Source organism: Callospermophilus lateralis, chromosome 12 (assembly GCF_048772815.1).
Source record: "Callospermophilus lateralis isolate mCalLat2 chromosome 12, mCalLat2.hap1, whole genome shotgun sequence".
Lineage (NCBI taxonomy): Eukaryota > Metazoa > Chordata > Mammalia > Rodentia > Sciuridae > Callospermophilus > Callospermophilus lateralis.
Genome location: NC_135316.1, coordinates 75,722,734 through 75,745,210, shown reverse-complemented (window position 1 = coordinate 75,745,210; position 22,477 = coordinate 75,722,734). Strand labels below are relative to the sequence as shown.

The window sequence follows — 22,477 nt, the reverse complement described above, 5'->3', positions numbered from 1 at the left end:
CTCAGGTTTTCTTTATTTTCAGTAGTTTTATAATTTGACAAGGTTGGAGGTCAGCCTGCAACTTTGGGCTGTCAATCAAAGTGGTAAGGCTGGTCCAGATGTCAGACCCAGCAGGGTCAGAAGCAGTGTTAGGAACTGTGGAATGTGGTGGCACTGAAGTGGCATACAGGGGATACACACTGAGTTTATAACATGGATAACAAGATTTTCCTCCCTTGGTCTGAATTTCCAGATCTTTTGCCTACCTGACAAATCGAACATTGGCTGAAATGGTTAAGCCAAAACCTGGATTTCCATTTGGCAGAAGAGAACCCTATGGGATCTTTCTGATGCTTGGGCCCTTTCAAAATTTTGTAAGTAGGACGCTTTGCCATAACTGCAGCTATTTGACTGTTCTCAATTTTTTCTCATCTGTTGCAGAAGCAACAACCCCTGTTGATTCACATTCCAAAACCAGACACTATTCAGAAATAAATAATATAGAGAGAAGGCAGATAACTTTAGAGACCTGTGTTTTCTTCCACTTGCAAGAGGACCACCCATTTCACTTTCGAGGTATGTCTAAGCTTCAATCAGGGCCCTATTCCTGAAACATATGCTCCTGATGGGAGGAGGAAGGGCTAGTAAAAGCCAGAGACCAACCAGAAAGACGTGACAAAGACACTTTTTAAAATTCTGATGTGGCTTGACATCGATTCTGTGAGAGGACCAGGAGGCTCATATGTAATGAGCCTGTAATAAATTCAGCTAGAAACCCTTCAACAGATCTAGCATATTTGTGCAAGTCCTTAGGACTATGATGATTTTGAAGGTTTCTGAGATGGTGACACAGGTCTGAGACACACCAAGGACCCGTGCTGAATGACATGCTAAGACCCTGTTTGTATAAAAAATTCAAGGGCTTGAAAGGCCTGAGAAAACCATGGCATTTTACACAGATCCTTTCTTCTGCTCAGTGGTCTTAATTCTTTCTAAACCACTTCGGTGCTCGTCAATTTCTTTGGTAAGCAGAGTCATCCTGAGAAAGTCCAGATCTCAACACAGTCCTGTAGCTGTGGAGGAAGCACAGTGGGCTTGGAAATAATAGGACTGAAATTAATATTCATTTTGCTTTAAGAAATACAGCAAATCCACCCAAACAAAACAAGAGACAAAAGAAGAGGAGGTTAGCCAAATCCTCTCCCAGGGATTTGCTCATCAGGGAATCCCAGGCCTCCGAGTCTTCCTCTAGAGGTAGATGGAGGGTCCTACCAATTAAATTCATGAAGATTTATTTTAAAAAGGAATTTATTCTGGCAGAATGTTGAGAAATCAGACCAAACAATGATTACCTACTACATCTGTTCTAAAAAAAGACATTATGCCTCTGCTAATAAGATACATCCTGGATGCTAGAGCAGAAAAGTCAGTAATGAAATCTGGCACTGGCTTCGCCCAGGATTAAACTAGGAATGTAGGAAATGAAACTTGGGGACTCGCTTTTTTTGGCCTAACATTCAGTGGAATATTCAAATGCTTTGCCAATTTGGAGATGGAATTTACCTGTCAGGAAACTGATTTGAACAGCAGTGTGTGTGTGTTTCTATCCTTGTTTCTAAGTTCCCTTAGGAAATATGGACTCAGGGGCCCATTTGAAGAGCAAGCTTACTGGACATGACTAGAAAATGGAACACAGGTGAGACTTTTCACTCAGGTCCCTGGTTGACAGGGGAAGCCAGGCAACTTGCCCAAGTTGGCCATTTAGCCAACAGCCCATGTGGAGACACAAGGACCATCTCCCAGCTCCCACTTTGGGGCTCCAACCTTTATATCTCAGCTGCCTCCGTCCTAAGATGCCCAAGCCTGCTAAAGATTCCAAGGACCACAACGTAGTAGGAGACACACCCTGACCTTGTCCTTGAGCAGTTTACTATCTGAGAGGGCGAGGCATTCTCATAGGACAGAGTAAAGAAAAACACCAATGTAAGTTCCACATGTTAGTCTGAAATGTCGAGATAGTTCACGAGCTTTCCCTTCTCCTGGGAAATGTTCGACTCCCTGGGACCCTCTACTTGTAGAGACCTGAGTGTTCACTGCTTCAGGGGCAATGGGAAAGATAAACCCAGTTTTCAAGTTTCTGAAGTTATTTCTTTGAACTCACAGCAGACGAAACCGCTGGAATGGCAAGGCTCTTTATTGCAAGAGCGAGGCTTTTGGAGACACCAACTGATGGTGACAGCTTAAACATGTCATCTCACAGACCTTGGAATCCAGTCCAGGTGATCTCTGACCTCACACATTTCAGCCTCACGATGCTCCAGACTGAGGCAAATTGCAGATGAACTATGGAATCACATAGAAAGCCCAATTCTCCCCATAACAGACAAAGCAAAGGCTTCTTGTGACTATTCTTGGTACAAAAAGGGAAAACCAGTCTTCCAAACACAGGTTGAACAGCTCAACCTCACTACCTTTATGAGCCCATAATAATGTCAGAAGACATTAGGGTAAGATAAAAATAAGAGAGGGAGTGAAAACAGAACATTCCTTCCCTTCCATAACCATTGTGTTGTCCAAAATAGCAGTTTAATAAATAAGCAGAAAGAGAAAAGAAAGGCAGAAGGAGATTGATGGGTTTCTCTTAGCATTATTAGTCCATTCTGAGTATTGGAGGCCCTCAGTGGTTATGATGTGTCTTTTTGCATAATATTCCCCAAATACTTCCAACTTTTTATCCCATCAGACATTAAAGACAGCAGTATAGACACTGAATAAAGATAAAAACTGCTGGAGTGGAAACACTTCCCGTAAAGCCTGTGCAGAGCCATGATGGTTTTGCGATAGCCATTACTATTGCCTGAGGTGGGACTGGGAGTGAATGAATACCACACTGTCAGTGAGAGAAATGAAAAGAAATGATGATCTCCAAAGCCTGAGAGTCTCCCTGTTCATAACATTCCACAGAGGAGCAATTCTGTTCATTGTGTGTGTGTGTGAGTGTGTGTATATATGCACATAAACACATATGTATAGTGTATTATATAAATACATAAGTAATATATATGAGATACACATATGTCTATATACACACATGTACACACACATACCTCCTTTTGGTACATTAAACCACAATTTTTATGAGACCCTACCTTGTTCATAAATCAATGGGAGAGTAAAATGGCACTTTTGGAAAATATCAGAAGCTTTACAAACTGCATATCTTTTTATCCCAGCAATTTCACTTGTAGGAGTTTATCTTCACAATGCAGGATGTTCACAAAGACTCAGTGCAAACATGTTCTTGGCAATAGAGTTTTGTAATAATGAAAGAGTGACTAGAGGCCATATAACCTACACTAGGGAACTGGTGAATACTGCACAGTGCAGACACAATACTGTACACACACACACTACACACACACACACTGCTGTACAAGTTAGTTTCCTGACAGGTAAGGATGCTTATAATATAGCTGTGAGGAAGTTAGACTATAAAATGCGCATAATGCCAGTCTGGGTAATGATGAATCTATCTATGGGTATATAGATGCTCAGAAAAAAATCTATTAAGGCAGACACCAAATCATGAATAATGGTTGTTTCTGGGTGAGTGTTTATCTTTGTCAATTTGTATTTTCTGAATTTTCTATAGTAACCTATAGCTACCATGTATTACTCAAGTAATAAAAATTGCTCTAAAATTAAGAAATGCACCAGGCACATCGAGGGGGTGTGGTGGCAGCTACTCACTCTAGGCCCCTCCTTTTTCCCTCCCTTGGGGGACTGACCGCCCAAGTAAACCAGATGTCCCTGAAGTGGAACTTCAGCTTCTCAGGGAAAATGCCATCAGGAAAGTGTGTCTCCATTTTTCTTTCATATCCTGGGTAATAATCGACACCTTCTGTGTAGTTGAAGTTATACAATTAAAACTTATCTTTGAAGCCAGAAGGACTACACCATATTTTTTTGGGAAACGGATGTCAGTGTAGCAAAGCATCAAAGGGGTTGTCTGTTGTGGTATATTGTCCTCGCCCTTTGATTTCCTGATGCCTATCTTTGCTTATTGCTTTTTTTCTTATCAACTGTCAAACAGTAATATAGTCTAGCTTTTCAGGCTCCTATTCAGGAAAAACAGACTTCACACCATCAAATAACCGTCTAAATGCACAAATGTTTTTGGCCTCAGTTGTTTCATTTATCTTATTGCAACCCTCAGGGTCCTACAAGTAACACTGCCTCCTGCTTCTATTCTGAGTTTTAAACGAGTCATGCTTAGTGAAGGGACACAATTTTTTTTCTAAAATTATTAATAAAATAATTTAAATATTTATCAAATGAGAAATTCCCATCCAGATATTATATAGGTCCCAGAGTCCATAGATTACAGTATTAAATTGGAATCTAACTGTAAGAAGTTTGGATGATCCACATATAACAGGGATGACTGAAGAGCAGTTTTGATTAATGAGGAGATGGGCTGGCTCACGACTCCTGGAACTTTCAGTGTATGCAACTTATTTGGCTCAGGGGTGGGACCTGGGATTCTGCATTTCTGTGATGATGTGGTGGCTCATGGACCACATTCCAAGCAGCAAATTTTCCAGTTTGGTAATTATGTGTGTTCTTCTAAGCTAAGAACACTGAGCAGCTGACAAAATGAGACCAGTGGGATACCCAGTCCATAACTGTTTGTGTTCCGTGGTTCTGAGGCTGCAGATAAGTCTCCTCTTGAGTAGTTGCAATACCCAGACATGCCACAAATGGTGCTTTCAGGGCTGTGGCCTTTTTGTTAGTGTTACCTACAAGCTACATGCTATATAGCTCCAATCCTAATAGGAAGGTCCAGGAACATCCTTGTGGCAGAAGACCTCAACATGTAGGGTCATGGGAAGAGCTGCTTCCAGCCGATTCATCTTTCCCTGGTTAGGACAAGCTGGAGTGCAGCCGTTGTCCTCTGGGCATGGGAAGAAGCAGCCCTAAGGGTGCTCTCCCACTCAGCTACAGGCACAGCAGTTCTAGGTATCTCAGATGCCCAGGCCAAGGAATGCAATAGAAACTTCTGAGTAATGTCTTTAATCCTGTACTCACTTTGGAGGGAAGAGTGGATGAGATCAGATTGATCTGTCCATGTGCACTGCCTCTTAGTGGTTTCTCACTGTCTCTGCAGCCATGGCCATATATCAAGATGACTCAGGGCCAATCCAGCTGTGCAGCACACCCTGAATCTCTTTTGGGAATAATGCTACGTGTGGACACTATTGTTGTGCTATAATATGGCCTTCAACACAATAAAAATGGGAAGACTTTTTATTTGGGGCTCATTTGCTGAAAGTTGCACACTCAACTTTGTGGAGTTGGAAGCCTATGATTTTCTTCCATGTGGAAATAAATACATCGTTGCTCCAATGCTTCATTTGTTTCATGTCAACTGTTGGGTTTATAACAGCATGCCAAACAGCATCACTAGTATTATTAATAAAGCTTTTGGAAACTGAGGAAATAGAAATAGAAGAAAAAAGTGAAAGAGCTGAATTGAGATACCCCAACGAGTAACTTTCTTTAGGAGGCCACATTCTAATTTAGAAAATATTGGTGACTTGTCTGCAGTTAGCAGGGGTGTGAAGCTGCGGATGGAGTAGGTAGAGTTTTTAGTTTACCCACAAGCCTGAGCACATTGTCAACTCCACTCTAACCACCAAATTAAACTAGCTCAATGGTTAATATTGTTCTTCATAAAGATTAATGGAAAGAGAGATAAATTAATGAGCTTTGCCCAGATCTTATAGAATAAAACTCTGAAATAATATTCATTCTAAGAAACATATGGGATAAAGTATTGTACACAGAAGGAAAAAATGAAAATTATAACGTCTATGAATGGATCAAAGTTAAACTGACCACTGTTGTTCTTCCAAAATACTGATCTTCCTTTTCAGGGGACATGATCAAAACTGGCTCTACAGTGAACAAAACTGATCAACAGTTATCTTCTCTAATAAAAACAGAAGCAAAATAACAAATATTCCATTAAACCAAGACTGCATTTAGCTCTTGAACTTGGAAACATCACATCTGTTCAGATATTCCTCATCAGTGATAAGTTCTAGAGTTCAGAACAGCCTCACATAGAACCAGTTCATTCCTTGATGTGTCCTTGACACAATGAAATTCTGCTCAGTGTGTTGCTTTTCAAACTCCTAAATTACAGCACAGTGAGCTCAGGTTTCTCTCCAAAACACTAAGGGATTGTACAAATGTGGTCAACAGCAAAAATCAAAACATGATGCCTCAGTATCCTGAACTTGGAAGAAGAGCTGAAACTTCTGAGAAATTAAAGGGAGAGGACAGTATTTAATTGGAGGGATACACATGCAGGAAAAGAGATCCCCAGGAGGGAGGAGATGTTTTCCCAGGAACAACAGAGAAGAATTAATTGACAAGCCCTTATATTGGCTCCAAACTAGTTGGAGGGCCTTACCATCAGTTGAGATGCCTGGATTTTTCAACTTGAAAAACACCTGTGATCCACCTGATCCTTTTCCCTTGAGATGAAAGTGTGTTCAGAGGCCCAGAGCACCAGCTGTGCCTATTTGGGGCTAACCTCAAGGGACATTCACAGACATCATGGTCCTAGGAAAGCCATAGGAATAACTTTCAGTCCCAGCTAGCAGCTACCAGCAGCTCGGAAGTGCTTGAACTATCCACCTTCCTCCAGGCCGGACAGGAGCGCCTGCAGGATGGGGTGAAACCACATCCTCAGCACTTGTGGTTGGCATTGCCAAACTGCCCGGCCAGGAAACCCAGAGTCAGGGGCTTCAGGGCATGAAACCCCTGACTCAGTAAGGGCCAAAGACCCTTCCAGATTGCTTTCCGCCACGACAGCAATATTCAGAGTTTCCTCTCAGTGCGGTTACGTTAGGCAGAAGATGACTGGCTATGGATATTGTCTTGCTTATGTATGATTGACGGGCACGCCCCACTCGAACCCTACAACTGTTGTGTGCATTCCAAAAATCAACTGAGCTCCTGGACGACGACCTGAGGTGGGTCTCCAGCCACTTCTCTCACCAGCTCCGGAGTCTGTGTGTTGACTCCACGTCTCTACCCACCGCGACAAGGTAGCCGAGTGACCACTGACCACGAAGGGACTTAGGAGCACATTCGATAGGGTACGACTCCATTGGACCCTACAGCCCATGGAAGCTCTGGGCAGCAGTGAGGATGTGAGCAGGAACTGGACCCGAGTCCCTGGAAAGACAGCTCAGGAAGTTGGGGAAAGAAAAGTATGGAAAAAAGGAGAGAAAGAATTTGAGGTCTGAGCAGGCTGAAGAACAAATCCAGGGACTCCTGTTCTTTTCTTTACCCAGTTTATGACACGTTCCCAGGCTCAGATCAGCAAAGCACACTGTCCATGGCCATTCCTCCCTAATTTCCACAGACCAGAGAATTCCTCGGAATGTTGCCCAGAGGCTGGGACATACCCTCTGTATCACTTCGATTCATCTTTGACAATTTGTGGGTATTTTTGTTCTGGGTACCGGGGACTGCGTCCCCAGAGGCCCACCGTAGCTGAGCTATAGTCACACCTTTGTATTTTGAGACAGTCTCTTGCTGAGTTGCCCAGGCTGGTCTTGCACTTGCAACCTCCTGCCTCAGCCTCCCAAGTACCTGGGATTAGAGGTGTATGCCATCATGACCAGCTTCCACTTGTGCTTTGAGAAGTACTGAAGCCAAGTTATTGTCCTGGAGCTGTGGGGAGGTGGGCCAAGCAGGGCTGAAGTGTGGGCAGCAAGTGTGGGAGGGTGAGCCCATGCCACGGCGAGCCAGAGTGCACCAACCTGTAGCACTGCAGCAGCCTGAACTGGTGGATGCCAGGGCCTGTTCTGCATAGCACCCATGGGCCCTGAAGCCCTGAGCATTCACGGTCCAATGATCTCAACCTCTAGCTTCCCCACAAGTGGTAGGAAAATAGAAGTGGAACTGACCTGAATGGGATTGCAGGGTTAGCCAAGTGCACTAGTACTTTCCCAAGCCCTGATTAGCATAAATCTGGACCAATAGCATTGACCCAAGCACTAAATAAACCCCTAGACTAGCACACTCAGGGGACAACCGCTACTGGGTCTCCTCTCACCCTGTGGGAGTTCTGCTTCCATTGACACTTTAGCAAAGCCTACTTACACTCATCTTTGTGTGTGGATTTCATTCTTCAAATTCATGAAATAAGAACCCAGAAAGAAGATCTTGGTGGTGAGCTTCTGGGGTCTGCTGCAGCACTGGAGGGCACGGCCCACCATTAAGGGCTGCAGACCCCACCTGCCAGCCGCATCAGTAGGAAGGGCATAAAGCCACAAGGCATTCCTGCTGTCACCAGCAGTTTGTAAGGTGCCAGGTAAAGAGTTAGTGACTATCCTCACTTTTGAGGTGGAACCGTTTTAGGACTGCAATTAGGAGGGCAAGTAGAGAAGGTTCCATCAGAACAGCCTCAGATAGAACCAGTTCGTTCCTTGATGACATCCTATTGGCATGATTCTGGGGCCAGATACCCTTAAGACACATTATATGTTCCTAAAAATGTTTAAGCTCCCAATATCTTCTAAGAGTAATTCTTCAAGTATGATTAAAATCTTTATTTAAATGGAAATATCCAATCACACGTGATGGGAATTTCATTATATTATGTGACATTCTTAGTATTTTTTTTTCCTGGCCTACTTGTTGTTTTTGCTTTATCCTACTTACAAAAGTTCCCCCTTTTATTCAAATCACTTAATAATGCAAATTGTGCATCATGGCTTGATGATCTTCTCACCAGATTTCAGGAACAACCACCTAACAGTCTGAGAATATGAATTAATCTCAATCTTCCTTAGGAAGTATGGGGACTCACTGAGATCGCCTGGGCACCAACACGATGTTTAGCTTTTCAGGAGGCATAAAGGAGAAGCCTGACCTCTCTGGTAATCTGAGAAAGGCAAATGGACCAGGTGTATCTGGGAAAAATTCACCCAAACAAAACCAAGGCCCTCAGCCTCTCCCACCAGAGCTGGACAGCAAGCGACAGAGGATGTAGGCAGTAGAAGTGGGATTCTGGGATCAGTGAGGCTGAGGAAGAGGATGATGCCCAACCGTCCCCATGCCCTCTTCTGCCCTAGACCTGGGAATTTCTTTATGGGGTGGGGGAAAGAGCAGCACTGTCTCCTCCTTCAGCCTCTCCACCGTTACTGACTCAGAGGCAGCTCACAGTGTTGAGAAGCCCAGGTGGCTTCTTGACAGCCCTCACTTAAGGATGAACCTTAGAGTCCTCTAGATTTTTATTCAAGAGAGAACAAAGAGAAAAGGTACAGACTGCTCCCTCCTCTCCTCCTCCTCTCTTCTTTCTTCCCTCTGTTTTTGGAGGAGTTTCTAAGACGTTCATAACTTAGCATTCTACAGCTTCTGGAGGGTCCTTAGGGGTATCCTGTCTAACCACCTCATGCAACAGAGGAGGAAACCGAGGCCCAAAGGGGGTGCTACGGTTGCCCTTGATAGGGGGCAAACCCCAGGGTTCGTGTGCAGGAGGCTTGGTTCCCAGTGTGGAGATGTGGAGAGGCCTACTGAGAGGCAAACAGGTCGTTGCGGGTGCTGTACTTGGAAGGGATTAATGTAGTTCTTGTGGCACCCCAGTTAGCTCCCCAGTTAGCTTCCCAACTACTAAAGAACAACAACTAGTCCTCTGGGTTCCTGTCTCACCACCCAATTTCTTCCACACGCATCACTGTAATGTCCTATGAGGACCTTGCCAAGCCAAACAGATAAATCCGGGAACTAAATAAACCCCTTTTCTTTATAAAAGTGACCAGTCTCAGGCATTTTGTTATAACAAAAGAAAATGGACTAAGATAGAAGGTAAAATGGTCAGAAAGCCTGTAGCTAACTCGTGGTTGAAGGGAACTAGAACTTACCCGTTTTCCATATTTTTTACTGTTATATTTATAGTTATACATCATCATGGGATTAGTTGTTACATCTTTATATATGAACACATATAATAATATAATTGGCCCACATCATTCCCCAGTACCTCCCCTTTCCCTGTCCTCCTCCCTCCCCTGGTTCCTTTCCTCTGTTCTACTGGTCTTTCTTCTATTTTCATGAGGGATGAAAACTTATAACATGTCACCACACCACACCTCTTCCTAAGAGATGACCTTTCTTTTGTTCCTATCAAGACAAGCAGCATGAGAAGGCAGCCCCCACCCCCCGCATTTTGAAGGAAAAGAACCAAATAGAGTGACTGGTGTTCTTTGCAGGCAGCTCTCAAGGTCACGCCTGGCAATAAAAACCCAGTTGCAGAAAAACAGGCATCAAGCTCGGTACCGAGGCTGGCGAGCCCAGGAAGCTCCTGTGAGCTCATGCACAAACAGATAAAGGAATATTGAGTAAGGGCCCCTCACAGATACAGGCAAGTCAGTCCATTTTCTAATATGAAATGATCAGCACCGATGCCTAAGTCCCAACCAGGAACCAGGAGTCATTCAGAAACAGGCCATTCCATCGAGAGAGGCTGACCATGGAGGTGGAAAGACAATGAGGTGCAGGCGCGTTGCTCCTGGACCAACAGATGGGGTCTGCAGGGCAGCCCTCAACCCTGCTGGCCACACAGAAGAGTGGCCTAGTAAAGGTGTTTCAGGACAAACAACAAACCCTCTCTACTTAGCTCCTTGAGCATGATCATATAGTTTGTGGAAAAATGTTTATTTTTGGAATCGGGGATTGAACTCAGGGGCACTCCACCACTGAGCCACATCCCCAGCCTATTTTGTATTTTATTTGGAGACAGGGTCTCACTGAGTTGCTTAGCACCTCGCTTTTGCTAAGGCTGGTTTTGAACTTTCAATCCTCCTCCCTCAGCCTCCTGAGCTGCTGGGATTATAGCCGTGTGCCACTGTACCCGGCTGAAAAATGTTATTTTAACAATCTACTTGGAAAATACTTTTTTTTTTTTTTTAAACGGTGGATTGAAGACTCCTGACTTAAACTTTTTTTTTTTTTTTCTTTTCAGAAAGTTTACTCTGTTATATTCCACTGACTGCTCAAAGGGCCTTCTCCTGCATGCAGGTAGGGGCAGGATTTATGCTCCTAGCTGGGTGCTGATGCAGGCAAGATCCATCAGTATCCACTCTCCTTCTTTAGGAAATGCATTAGGGACAGCAATGCAGTCAAAGAAAACAATGTTGTCCAGAACCCCTTGTAACTAGAGATAAATACATAACCAACATCTAGTCCTAAGAGATAAGAGTAACTGCTGGGTAGAGTCTTTGAAAGACTCCTTAAAAAATGACCCAGCTGGGAACAGTGGCTCACACCTGTAATCTCAGCGGCTCAGGAGGCTGAGGCAGGAGGATTTCGGATTCAAAGCCAGCCTCAGCAACAGCAAGGTGCTGAGCAACTCAGTGAGATCCTGTCTCTAAATAAAATACAAAACATGTGGCTCAGTGAGCCCCTATGTTCAATCCTCAGTACCAAAAAAAAAGGGATGACCCAGCCAGCAAGTGCCCTCTGATCTTCCTTTTTCTTTCTTCTTGCTGAGAAAAGGATGTAATGGCTATGGTGCAGGCATCCTTATTGTAACTCTGAGGCAACCCTGAGGATGGAAGCCCAAAGCTGAGAGTGGTGTAGCAGAATGACTGGAGGAACTTCTGCTTCAGACCTGAACTTGCCTCCTCTGTGCTTTTTTTCTTCTTAAATAATAGAGGAAAACAAATCCTTATGTGCTTAACCATTTTTTTCTTTGTACTTGTAACCAAACACATTTCCTACCCAAAACACACACATAGACTCACACATATACACTCACCAAGAAGTCTCATCTCTGAAGAGTGAGGCAGAACTACAGTATTTAAAGGAGAAAGGAAGAGCAATAACAGGGTATTGATCCCAGCTGTACTCAGAGAATTTCCAACTCAGACTGCAATTAAAATAACTGAGAAGAAAACATCCCAAACCAAATTACCAGTTTCGCTGACTAGGGAGGTGCTTTGTTGTGACCCAGAGGACTGATTTGAGAGCTATGAACTGAGCAAAGGCTTCATGCAAGTGTTTTAGAAAAATCATTCTTAAAGAAATGTAGCCTCTGGGCCAAACTAAGTGGAATGAAAATGGCGGCAGGGAGACAGAGAGTTCAAGAGGCTGCCTCTGATTTCAGGAATAGAAAAGCTCTGGGGGATGAGTGCAAATCACTGGAGCATTATTTTCATGATTACTAATGGTTCTTAATAACTATGGGGCAACGTTGGGTCTCTGGTTGGCTAAAAATGATCAGAAATTGCTCGCTGCAGTTATACTAATAACTAAATATAATTTGACACTAAATTACAATTCTAGACATGCAGCTTTCCCATAGTCCCTTATTGCAAAGGGAAACATCAATAAATAGAATAATCCAATTAAGTGTCTCTCCACTGGGGAACTATTTAGAATTAAGAGTTTTAACAGGATAGTGAGATAGGGCAGAACAATTCAGTATTTACTGATTTAAAAAAATCAAGGCTCTTATTGTAAATCTTATTTTTTTAATTCTAAAGTAAGGGTTGAATTGATCTGAATGGCTTTGATAGAGTGGTTTTAATCTCTATAAATTCTTTATAGACACCAGACATCATGTATCATGAGTACATTTACTTGTATTTTAATATTAAATATAAACACTTTTTAAAAAATGTTCAGAGCATCTTTATAAGCATATTTCCTATCTTTTTTTTAAACCACATATAATGTTCACTTGTAATATAAGAGTTACAAATACAGAAAGATGGTTTGGTAGAAATATCCACGTTCTTTTTAGCCACATTTAAGTGGAGGAATGAGAGCTAAATTGCCTAATGATAGTCTATAATGGTGGTGTTAACACACCAGCAGGATTTTTGTCAGAGGTGGACATTTCTTCCATATTAGGAGACAGTGACATTTGCCTACAGAGGCAGAAACACAAGGGAAGACATTTGCCCAGAGATGAATTAGAACAGCCCAAAGGATGCAGTAGCTGTGCTCTGAGTTTCCTGTTAGCCTGTGGGAACAGGATGAGGTACTGGATGGAGGGGGGTCCAATGGCTGAGTTAAGGCTGCTCTGGGAAGGTGTTCCTAGAAGCATCTGAAAGCAGCTGGTAAAGCCTGGGGCACATCCTTCAATCTGAGTTTCTGCAGGCACAGGAGGGGCCTATCCGGTACTGAAAACAAGGTCTGATCAAATTCTCCAGGAAAAGCCTCCAGTCTCAGGGTTCGAGGTTCCCATATTGTTCTTTGTCCAGGACCCCTTTGTTGATCACGACTTCCTATTAAACATGTACTACATAGATGTCCCCTGTGGCATTGACCCCGAGGGGGACTGTAAACACAATGTGGAAAGACATTTAAAAGTACTTACTGCTGGTGGAGGACAGGTGGCTGTAGTCAGACCTGAAACACAAGAGCTCCGTATTAATAGGAATGCACGTCATTTTTGTTTATCTGCGTGACTTATTCAAGCTACAAGTTGAAATAGTGGGGACAACATTTGACTGGTAAAGAAATGTCACCACTGGAAAACTACAGTGCTGAGGTTCATTCTGGGCAAACTGTAGTTATGTCTGAATTTGAAAGCAAAAATTTGAAGGCACTTGAGAAATGGGGCAACGGGGGTGGGGGGGGGTCCTTCCTATAGGCTCTGTGGATTCCTCTGATGAGACTATGGGACTCTCTTAATTTGCTGGCAAATTTTCAAATGGTTTGTTTTGCTGAAGAGAAAGGCCCAAAGTTTTCAACAGATTCACGTCTCCCCAAAGACTAACCCACTGCAGATAAGCACCTTCAAATGTTCCACCACACCATGGGGAGTGTTTATTTGCTGATGTCAGCCAAGGATCTCTATGGGAGGGGACAGAACCTTGGCTGCTAATTTGCCCACAGAACCAAAGACATAGGGATGCTTCCATGGATTTCAGTTCCACTGAGAAGAAATCCTGCTGGATATTAGAGTAATGGGATGTAGGTTGTGGTAGGGGAGCGAAAAAGCAGGGTTAGGGCTCTGTGAATGGCCCATTTGGATTTTATGCTGAAAAACCTGTGGCTGGCATTGAGCCGTTATGAGAATGGGAATCCAGCCAAGGATCTGCCTTGCTTAATCTCTGCTAAATTTCTGTCCTACTTGCGTGGTTGTTAAGACTTCCCTCTCTGGAAAGGAATTTGGTGTAGAAGCTATTTCTTTTCTCCCCCCAGTGCCCCATAGTTATTCTCGGTAGGAAATTAATCACTTAAGCGCATAGGGATTTATTCTGCCCGGGTAGATAGGGGACATAGTTATGCAAATAAACTGCTTAATTATGTTTAATTTTATAGATATACACTCCTTTTATTTCCTTGGTCTCATGTTGCCTTTCTGAATCATCCAATTTTCCTTCCACTGAGCTTCTTGAAAGTACATACAAAACTTAAAGAAAAAGAAAAAAAAATCACAAGAAGCATGCCTCTTACTGGTTAAAATAACCTGCATCTCTCGACCAAATGCACTGATTTATTGCAGAGGAACCAAATGCGAGACAAACAGCATGTGGTTTTCTCTTTCAAATGAAATATTTTAGTAGTCATAGAATCATTGAATTTTAAAACTGGAAAGAATAACAACTTCTATCATTTGCATATCCCTGTACATATTACAAACTGCCTTTGCACATATCTAATTCAGTTTTTAATTGGTTAACTGAAAAGCAAAAGAGGTACTATTTGTAAGGAGGCAGGAAGTGAGAACTGATAAGGGTTTGGACTCAGGGTGCAGGGTAGGTAGCAAGGGATGAGCTGGAAAGTAGGATGGTTTGGCTAGGGAATGGCAACATGCCTGCTAAGGGGGGATGAAAGCATCGGTGATAAGCAACCTCCTGAAATCTAGCATATGTAACCCCAGCACTGACACTTTAAATTCTTTCTGGAGCCAGCCAGGGCATAAATAAACTTTAAGACAATACTTAGAAATGGAACTATGGAGAAATGCCGTGAATGCCCACCAAAACACCCGCTGTAGTAGATACAACAGCAAAACCATTCTGTTGCAATACGATCATCTTAAGATGGCCAGACCTTAAAGAAATTTCATGACTATCCAAATACAACATATAACAAGAATGTGCAATATTACTATTTCTCTTGTATTAAAAATGTGTCAGTCGTTTCAGCTAGGATTTTCCAAATACTCCTGAAGCAGATGGGATTCACATATGCGGACGTTTTAAAGATCTGCGTACAGATGGATATGTATGCAGAATGAAATTTACACTGGAAACGTAGTTCAAGAATCTTAAAGTGCAATGGTAGTATTTTAGGATCGGTGCTAGCATAACTGATGCCCCTCTAAGAATCCCCCCCCCACCTCTCAGGATAAAGGGTACTGCTTGGGTTAGGCCTGCCAACAGGTCAGTCTTCAACAGTCATTCGTCTGCTCAATCCCCACCCCATACAGCAGCCAGTCTTTGCAAAGCACAAATCTGCTGGTGTCTTTCACTGGATCAAATTCAAGTTTGAGAGTTAAAACACAAACCCCTCACTCCACGGTGATGGTCTCGGCCCAGCTCCACCGCCCAACTTCCATGCCTGTCCACTCTCAAAACAAAGCAAGTGGGAAAGAGTCCCTGAACCCTCACGCTGCTCTCCAGCCTCTGATCCTAAGTTGATAAAATTTGTACAGTTTCCACAACGATGGAGATACAATTTTGAACTGCTCTTTTTAATCAACACCACCCTACCATGCTGCTACATAGCTCCTATAATTATCATTTTAGAGGAAGTGATGTTCTATAATTTATTCAACCATTTCCCTTTTATTGGCTATATGATTGTTCCTGATTGTTCACTTTTATAAAGCACAGAGTGATATTTATGAATATAGCTTTACATTTCTTTCCTTATCCTTAGAATTAGCATGAGTGGGAAAACAGACTAAGTCCAGATATGAACACTTCCAGAACTTTTAATGTTCCAAATAACCCCAACAGATCATTTACTGGAAATACTGCCAGGGAAAGATGAACTGTAAAGCTTACAATCATTGTGTGCATAAACAGATTCAAATAAATTCAGAGAACAACCAGATATCTGGTCAGGACTTGTACTCCTCAACATTTTAGGGTGGGAAGGAAGAGCCGTTGGGTACCTGCCTTGAGATTTGTATGTTGTTCTCACAACATGAGAATTCACCTGACCAGCTCTGCCTTTGACATTCAAGCTTGCCAGAATGAAGCATGAAAGATGAGTTCATGAATTTTAAGAAATTTCTGAACACATGATATACATGGGTACAGTAATACAAAGATTAGTACATAGTCTCTTGCACCTAACATATACAGAGATGCATTTCCAAATATTTAATATCTGTGCCAATAATAAAAAGTTAAGATGTAGTTCCTTAATTTTTTAAAAAATTATAATTATATGTGTAGACAATATATGTAAAGACTTTCTGTACTTATGGTAGCTTATCTCTGTTAGCAGTCTACTTGCCAATTAAACATACATTAATTTTATAAAATGATATCTTCCTAAATTCTCTCTTCCAGAAAAATTGTGGCATAAGAGCTTTCTCATTTTAAAATTTATTCCACCATTTTTTTTCCCCATTTCACCTGTTTAAACTCTCAACTGATGGATTTTTAAAACTCTCTTAAGTCATAGTGAAGTATGAGTTTAAGGCCACCAAAAAGGCAGGGCATGGTATGACCTTGCCATGGGTCAGAATCTCAGTGACAGCTGACATAGAAGTGGAAGTCCATTAATGTGAGACCAAACTCCTGAATGAATATAATCCACTGGGTCAGGTCACATGTGAAAAAGCAGCTTCCAGAGCAAATCCTGGAGCCATGACTAATGAAAGTCATCAGAAAGCATTGACTTTTATTTGGATTTACAAGGAACTGCCTGTCCCTTGATTAAGGGATTCTGTTTCTAAAGCTGGCTTACACCATCTGCAGCTGGTGTGCCAATTCTTTCCAACAGAAAGAACACAGACGCACAAGACTTGCTTTCAGGTGGGTTTGGAAAAATGGGAGTTTCAAAGTGACATCAATCACCACAAAAGAAGACTAGTGTTGGCTTTTAGTCTTGGCCTGGATTAGGTGGGTCAGGTGGCAAAGGCAGCCTTCCAAGCAAAAGAAAATGAGCAGAAAACAAAAATTAGTTAAAACCGTTCAAACAGCTTCTTTAACAGGCAAAGTCACTAGGTGGCAAGCACGCTAGAGACCCAAGCTTCAATTCAGGTCACTAGAGAGCCATGTGCCTTCTGAGTGCTGTGTCCCCATCTGTAAAACAGTAATAATGATGATAGTGAGGCATGCCCTGCAGTCTGTTGAATGTTCTGAATGATGATCAAATTGCTTAAGGTATATATTTAAAAGTATCAGAATGTCTACTGAGATGAGTATAAAGAACATACAGTCTTGAGTTCACCATTATTACATAAGACTCTAGTTTTACCATTTGGAGTATTCTTTGTGACAATAATAATGATATAATAAGAAAGAATCATGGACTGAGATTGACTTATTCCAGGCATTGTTCTTAGGGTTTTCAGTGTACACACTCATTTAATCATCACAACCACCCAGTGAAGGAGGTCTCATCAATGCCCCCTTTGCACAGAGTGGGAAACTGAGAACACAGAGATGATGAAGTTAACTGCTCCAGGTTTCCATGATTCCTAAGTGGAGGAGCTAGGGTTGGAATACACCAGCTTTTGCAATTTAACTTTCAAAGTGACCACAGTCACTGCCAGTGAGACTCACAAAGTTGCTTGGAACTGTCTCTTTGATCTGATAAATAGGACTGACCATTCTCTTGGACAATACCCTACAGTCTGTTGTTCCCATTTTGTTCTCAGCCACCTAGCAACAATGTCCCTGCACCCAATCTGTGATGATCCTAAACAGCCCTAGCTCTCTCTGCCTGACCCCTAGGTTTCATTGAGCACGGCCAGGGGATGAAGGTAGGGGACAGCAAATCCACTCCTGTCTCTGTAAATATACAATCACTCATCTCAACTGGTCCTCCCTCAACCCTGCCTCAACAATCTCAAATCTCCATCATCCTGTATGTATGGTATGTGGGGGGGCGGGTTCCATTTACAATGACTGGAAACCCCATCTTCCCTTCCCTCCCTCTGCTTTGATCCGAGGCCCATCCATCCACCTGTGGTCTGAAGTCTGCCTGCCTCCTCCTCTTCAGAAAGCTGACGTTACTCAAGGTCATCTCTCCTCCTATGTCTTTATGCTTTCCCTTTGAACGGAATCCCTCTGTCAGTTGTTTGAATTGTTTAACAACTTGGTGTCGTGGGTTGTTTGCCACCAGCCTCCAGAAACCACAACAGTCGCCCAGTCAGGACCTGTATTGAGGAACACAACTCCCCTCGCCTGACTCTCCCCTCCTCTACTGCCTCTCTATGCCCCTCTAGCTGTCACCTCTTCCTCACCTTCGACTCCCTTCTGGGGCCACTCTACTCTGGCTTCTGCCTCTGCCACCCCACGGTCAAATATCCACTTCGTTATCTCCATTAATCCAAAGACACTTCACATCTTGAATAGTTTCTCAGCAGCACAGCTGCTCTCTCCTTCTTTCCCCCCAAACTCAAACTGCCCTTGACTTTTAAGATATCACATTCTTTTATTTTGTGCAGATCCTTTCCCAGGCTCCTTTCAGCTCCCTCTCCTCTACCTGACATTTAAACACTGTGGTTTCTCAAGGCTGGTCTTAAAAAAGACCACCCGTGGCACTGACTTGTCTCAGGAGTCAATGAGCCAACAAAACACTTAGAGGCTCAGAACAGTAGGTGGCACTTACTAAATGCTAAGTGATGTTCCCGCTGACCTTGAGTTGATTTAATCTCTCCTATGGCTTCAAGTCCAGTGTTCCCAAAGGTGATGTCACCATACAGACCTCCTCTTCCTTGAGCTCCAGATGAAGCTCTGCCCACACTCTGGACTCATCATGTTTACTTGGCTATCTCTCAAGACCTCAGGCCCCAGTTGACCATGAAACATCCCATACTGTGCCCAAACTTGATTTGGAAGGGATCACAGACTACCTAGAGAATCAGATAAAAACTAACTTTTCATAAAAATTTGTAAAGTGCATTATTTTTTACATGCTTGGAGCAATTTGTGGACCTCAAATTAAGGATCACTGCCATAGTGGATGTGTCACTTGAGCTGTGTCTTAAAACAAGGATAGAGTTTCGTCAGGTGGACAGGCATGCCAGGTGGAAAGGACACAGCTGGCAGAGAGGACAGTTTGACAAAGGCAAGGCATCAGAAAAGCCTGACACATGTGGCTAGGGGCAGGTGCAAAGGACTTGCAGAGAAACAGGGCTAGGGAGAGGATGGACTCCATAACGTCAGGCTTATTAGGCACATTAAATTCTTGTACTTGATAGAATAGTCATAAAAGTTTGGGAGAGAGACAAGATAAAACTTGTTTTAAAAATAATAATGATGAGGCTGGGGTTGTGGCTCAGGGGTAGAGTGCTCACCTACCACATGTAAGGACCTGGGTTCGATCCTCAGCACCACATAAAAATAAATAAAATAAAGGTATTGTGTCCAACTAAGCTAAAAAAATAAATATTAAAAAAATAATGATGGCAAATATTTACTGTGTGCTTTCTGTGCACTTTATACTCAGTTTCCACAGGAGATATAGGAATATATGGCAAATACAAAACTATTGAGCATGCATTGAAATTATATTATTTACCATGCCATTTTATCTGAAGGATGCTACTAGCAAGGCAGTAAGAATGCTTTAAACAATTTTGTCCTGTTACAGCCACCCTTTGTAGTAACAGAGGCAGAGAACAGAAGCTCTGGTGTCAGCATGATCAATGTGACCCCCCCAGGAGTTCTGGCAGCTGTCAGGCTGATGCCCAGTTCCTGGGGTGATGTCACCCCCTGGGTCAGGGCTTTCTCTCCCTTCTCTAAGGCAGAGCCCTTAGAAACTTTTTCAAGGTCTGTTTTAGGTAAAATTGAAAACTAATGAACTTTGTTTAACTCAGCTACAAAGTAGCAGGTTCATCTCTCTCTGTGTCTTCCAGTCAAGGTCCTGGGGTGGGGGAAGCCCAGATTCTTCTATTAAAGTTGATAAATAAATGCTGGAGATGTGGTTGTGGCTCAATGGTGGAGGGCTTGCCTAGCCTAGCAAGGCTCTCAATTTGATCCCTAGCACCACTAAATAAATAAATAAACAAAGTCAGTCAATAAATGCCATATATATCAAGTGCAAGAACAAGTAACTGGGTTACTCCACCAGATATGATCCCAAATTGGGATAACAGGAAAGCCTACTGCAGAGTAAGTGTAAAGTCCCTGATCTGGGGTAGGGGTGGTGATGGAGGCTGCAAGGAAGGGTGGGGTCAACAGCAGGAAGGGCTGTGTGGGGGTCAGGTCAGACTCCCCAGTCCATTTTGGGCCTGGACACTCTTCCTGCCCTCACAAGGTTGCCAAACCCTGAGATTAGCTTAAACCTCCCTGACCTTTCAGGAATGTGGCTTTCTGTAGTCTGGGCAGCTCGTGCCCTCTTCCCGGGTTACTCCGGATAGGAAAAGACACCCCTTCCTCCCGGTCAGCACTTGCATCCTGCACTTTGCGCTGACTCTGCGCGAGAAAATCCTCTAGAGATAGGGGCTGGGTGGAGGCCTTTCCAAGGACATTCATCTCCGAAAAGACATTCGGCTTTTTGTCCCACTCAGGAAAACAGTGCTGCCGGGAAAGCACTAATTAGTCTCCAAAGGTTCGCGCTAATTATTCGAGTTTGTTGAAGCGAATAGGACTTTTTTTTTTTTTTTTTCTTTTTAAACAAGCAGGGCCAGATAACAGCCTCGCTTCCATCCCGCCGGTGCTCAAGGCAAGCGGGTCTGTCTGAGACAGGTGGCCTGAGCGGCGAGGAAGTTCGGGGTGCGAGGCTGGCGCAAGTCGAGGAGGCAGCCTCAGTAGCACAGAATAAAGTCCCACACTAAAGTCATAAAGTGAGAAATGCCTTCGTCTCAGCTGACTTTTGAAAGACTTCCATGCCTGCCGGGTGTCCCACCCTCTTCCTGAGGTCCCCATCCTCAGAGCGGGACTCCCGGGGGCTCCGGAGCTAAGGCTGAAACAAGTGCAAGCTCATCTTTAGTCTCTAACGACGATGCTCAGGGGACACTGCATCGGCCTAACACTCACGTGATGGCGGAGGACAAGTGGGACTGGGATGGGGTTACCCTGAACCTTGGGTCCTTCCACTTTCCTCCCCCCGCCCGAGATGGGACCCGTCCTGTCCCCCGGGCAGCCGAGGACCGCGAGGCTCTGCTCCCCGGGATGACCCGGAGGGGCTAGTGGCCCCCCGTCCCTCCCCTCCAGCCCCTAGGGTATTCCCGGGGACGCGGTACTGCGCCTCTGTCCCCGCTCAGAGGCGCCGGCTCCGCCCTGGGAATCAGGAGGGTCCCAGGCCGCCCAAGAGCCACCACAACTCAGAAAACGCCCTCCCCCGGCCCGGCCCCACGCGGCTCACCCTCCGGTCTCGGCGCCGGAGTCCACGTTCTCCTCCTCCTCGCCGCCGCCGCCGCCCACCTTCGCGTCCATGGCGCGCCACCTGGCCGCGCTCCCTCCAGGCCGCACAGTCCAGCGCAGCCCGGCTCGAGCCGACCCCGCTCCCTTGGAGCGACGCGCAGTCCCGGCTCGCGCAAACAACTCCGGCTCTAGCCGCCGTCCCCGCGCCGCGCCCTCTCCCGGCAGCGCCGGGCCGGGCACTAGCGGCCGCGCCCGCCCCGCCCCTCGCAGCTCTGCCGGGCGAGCGCCTGTGCGCGGGGTGCACCGGTGAGCGCGAGGGTGTGCGCGTGTGCACTTGGAGATCTGCGCGCGCGCGCAAGGGTGGTAGAGGCGAGTGTGTCAGGATGGGTGCGTGTGAACGAGGGTGAGCTCGTGTGCATGGGATGCGCGCATGTGCATGGGATTCGCGTGTGTGCACGAGCGCGTGTGAGCCCTAGTGTTTCGCTTGCTTGTGTGTGGTGCGTGCGCTCGAGCGGGAAGAAGTGTAAGGGCGCGTGTCTTTATGGGCTGGGATGTGGTGCATATTTACAGTTGCACACGCCCCTGTGTGTCCTGGGCGCATGTGCCCGTTTGTGGTTTGTGACCCCTTGCTGGAGATGGGGCACAGGTGTACCCGGTGCCCACTGTAGGGAATCCAGAATACAAGGGATTGCCTGAGGTTCTCCAAACCTGGCGCTGCACAGCAGGGAGAAATTTCCGACTGCAAGGGAAACTGGGGAGGGATCTGTTTCTCTTTGGGGACCAAAAACACCTGGGTGTTTTCTTTTAGTTGCTTCAGAATTGTCAACGCTGAATTATTATCACCTTTCTCATCGCGGGTCTGAGTGGCTTCTCACCACGCAACTTGCCAGCTTATAGTAGGTGTCCTGAATTCCTTTGTTATTAAAAAGTGCCTTTAAAAATAATAGTAAAGAGCACTGGATGGA

General features: G+C 44.4%; 1 protein-coding gene across 1 annotated transcript in view; it reads right to left on the bottom strand.

Moving 5' to 3' along the window:
• Positions 1–21,584, bottom strand: part of Fam124a (family with sequence similarity 124 member A) — a 56,763-nt gene extending 35,179 nt beyond the window's left edge. Inside the window, exons 1-2 of the mRNA XM_076872230.1 lie at positions 21,514–21,584; positions 13,385–13,416 (exon numbers count right to left, since the gene is read on the bottom strand). Of these exons, the coding sequence (XP_076728345.1) occupies positions 13,385–13,416; positions 21,514–21,584 (103 nt within the window). The remainder of the gene's footprint in view (positions 1–13,384; positions 13,417–21,513) is intronic.
• Positions 21,585–22,477: the final 893 nt, after the last annotated feature.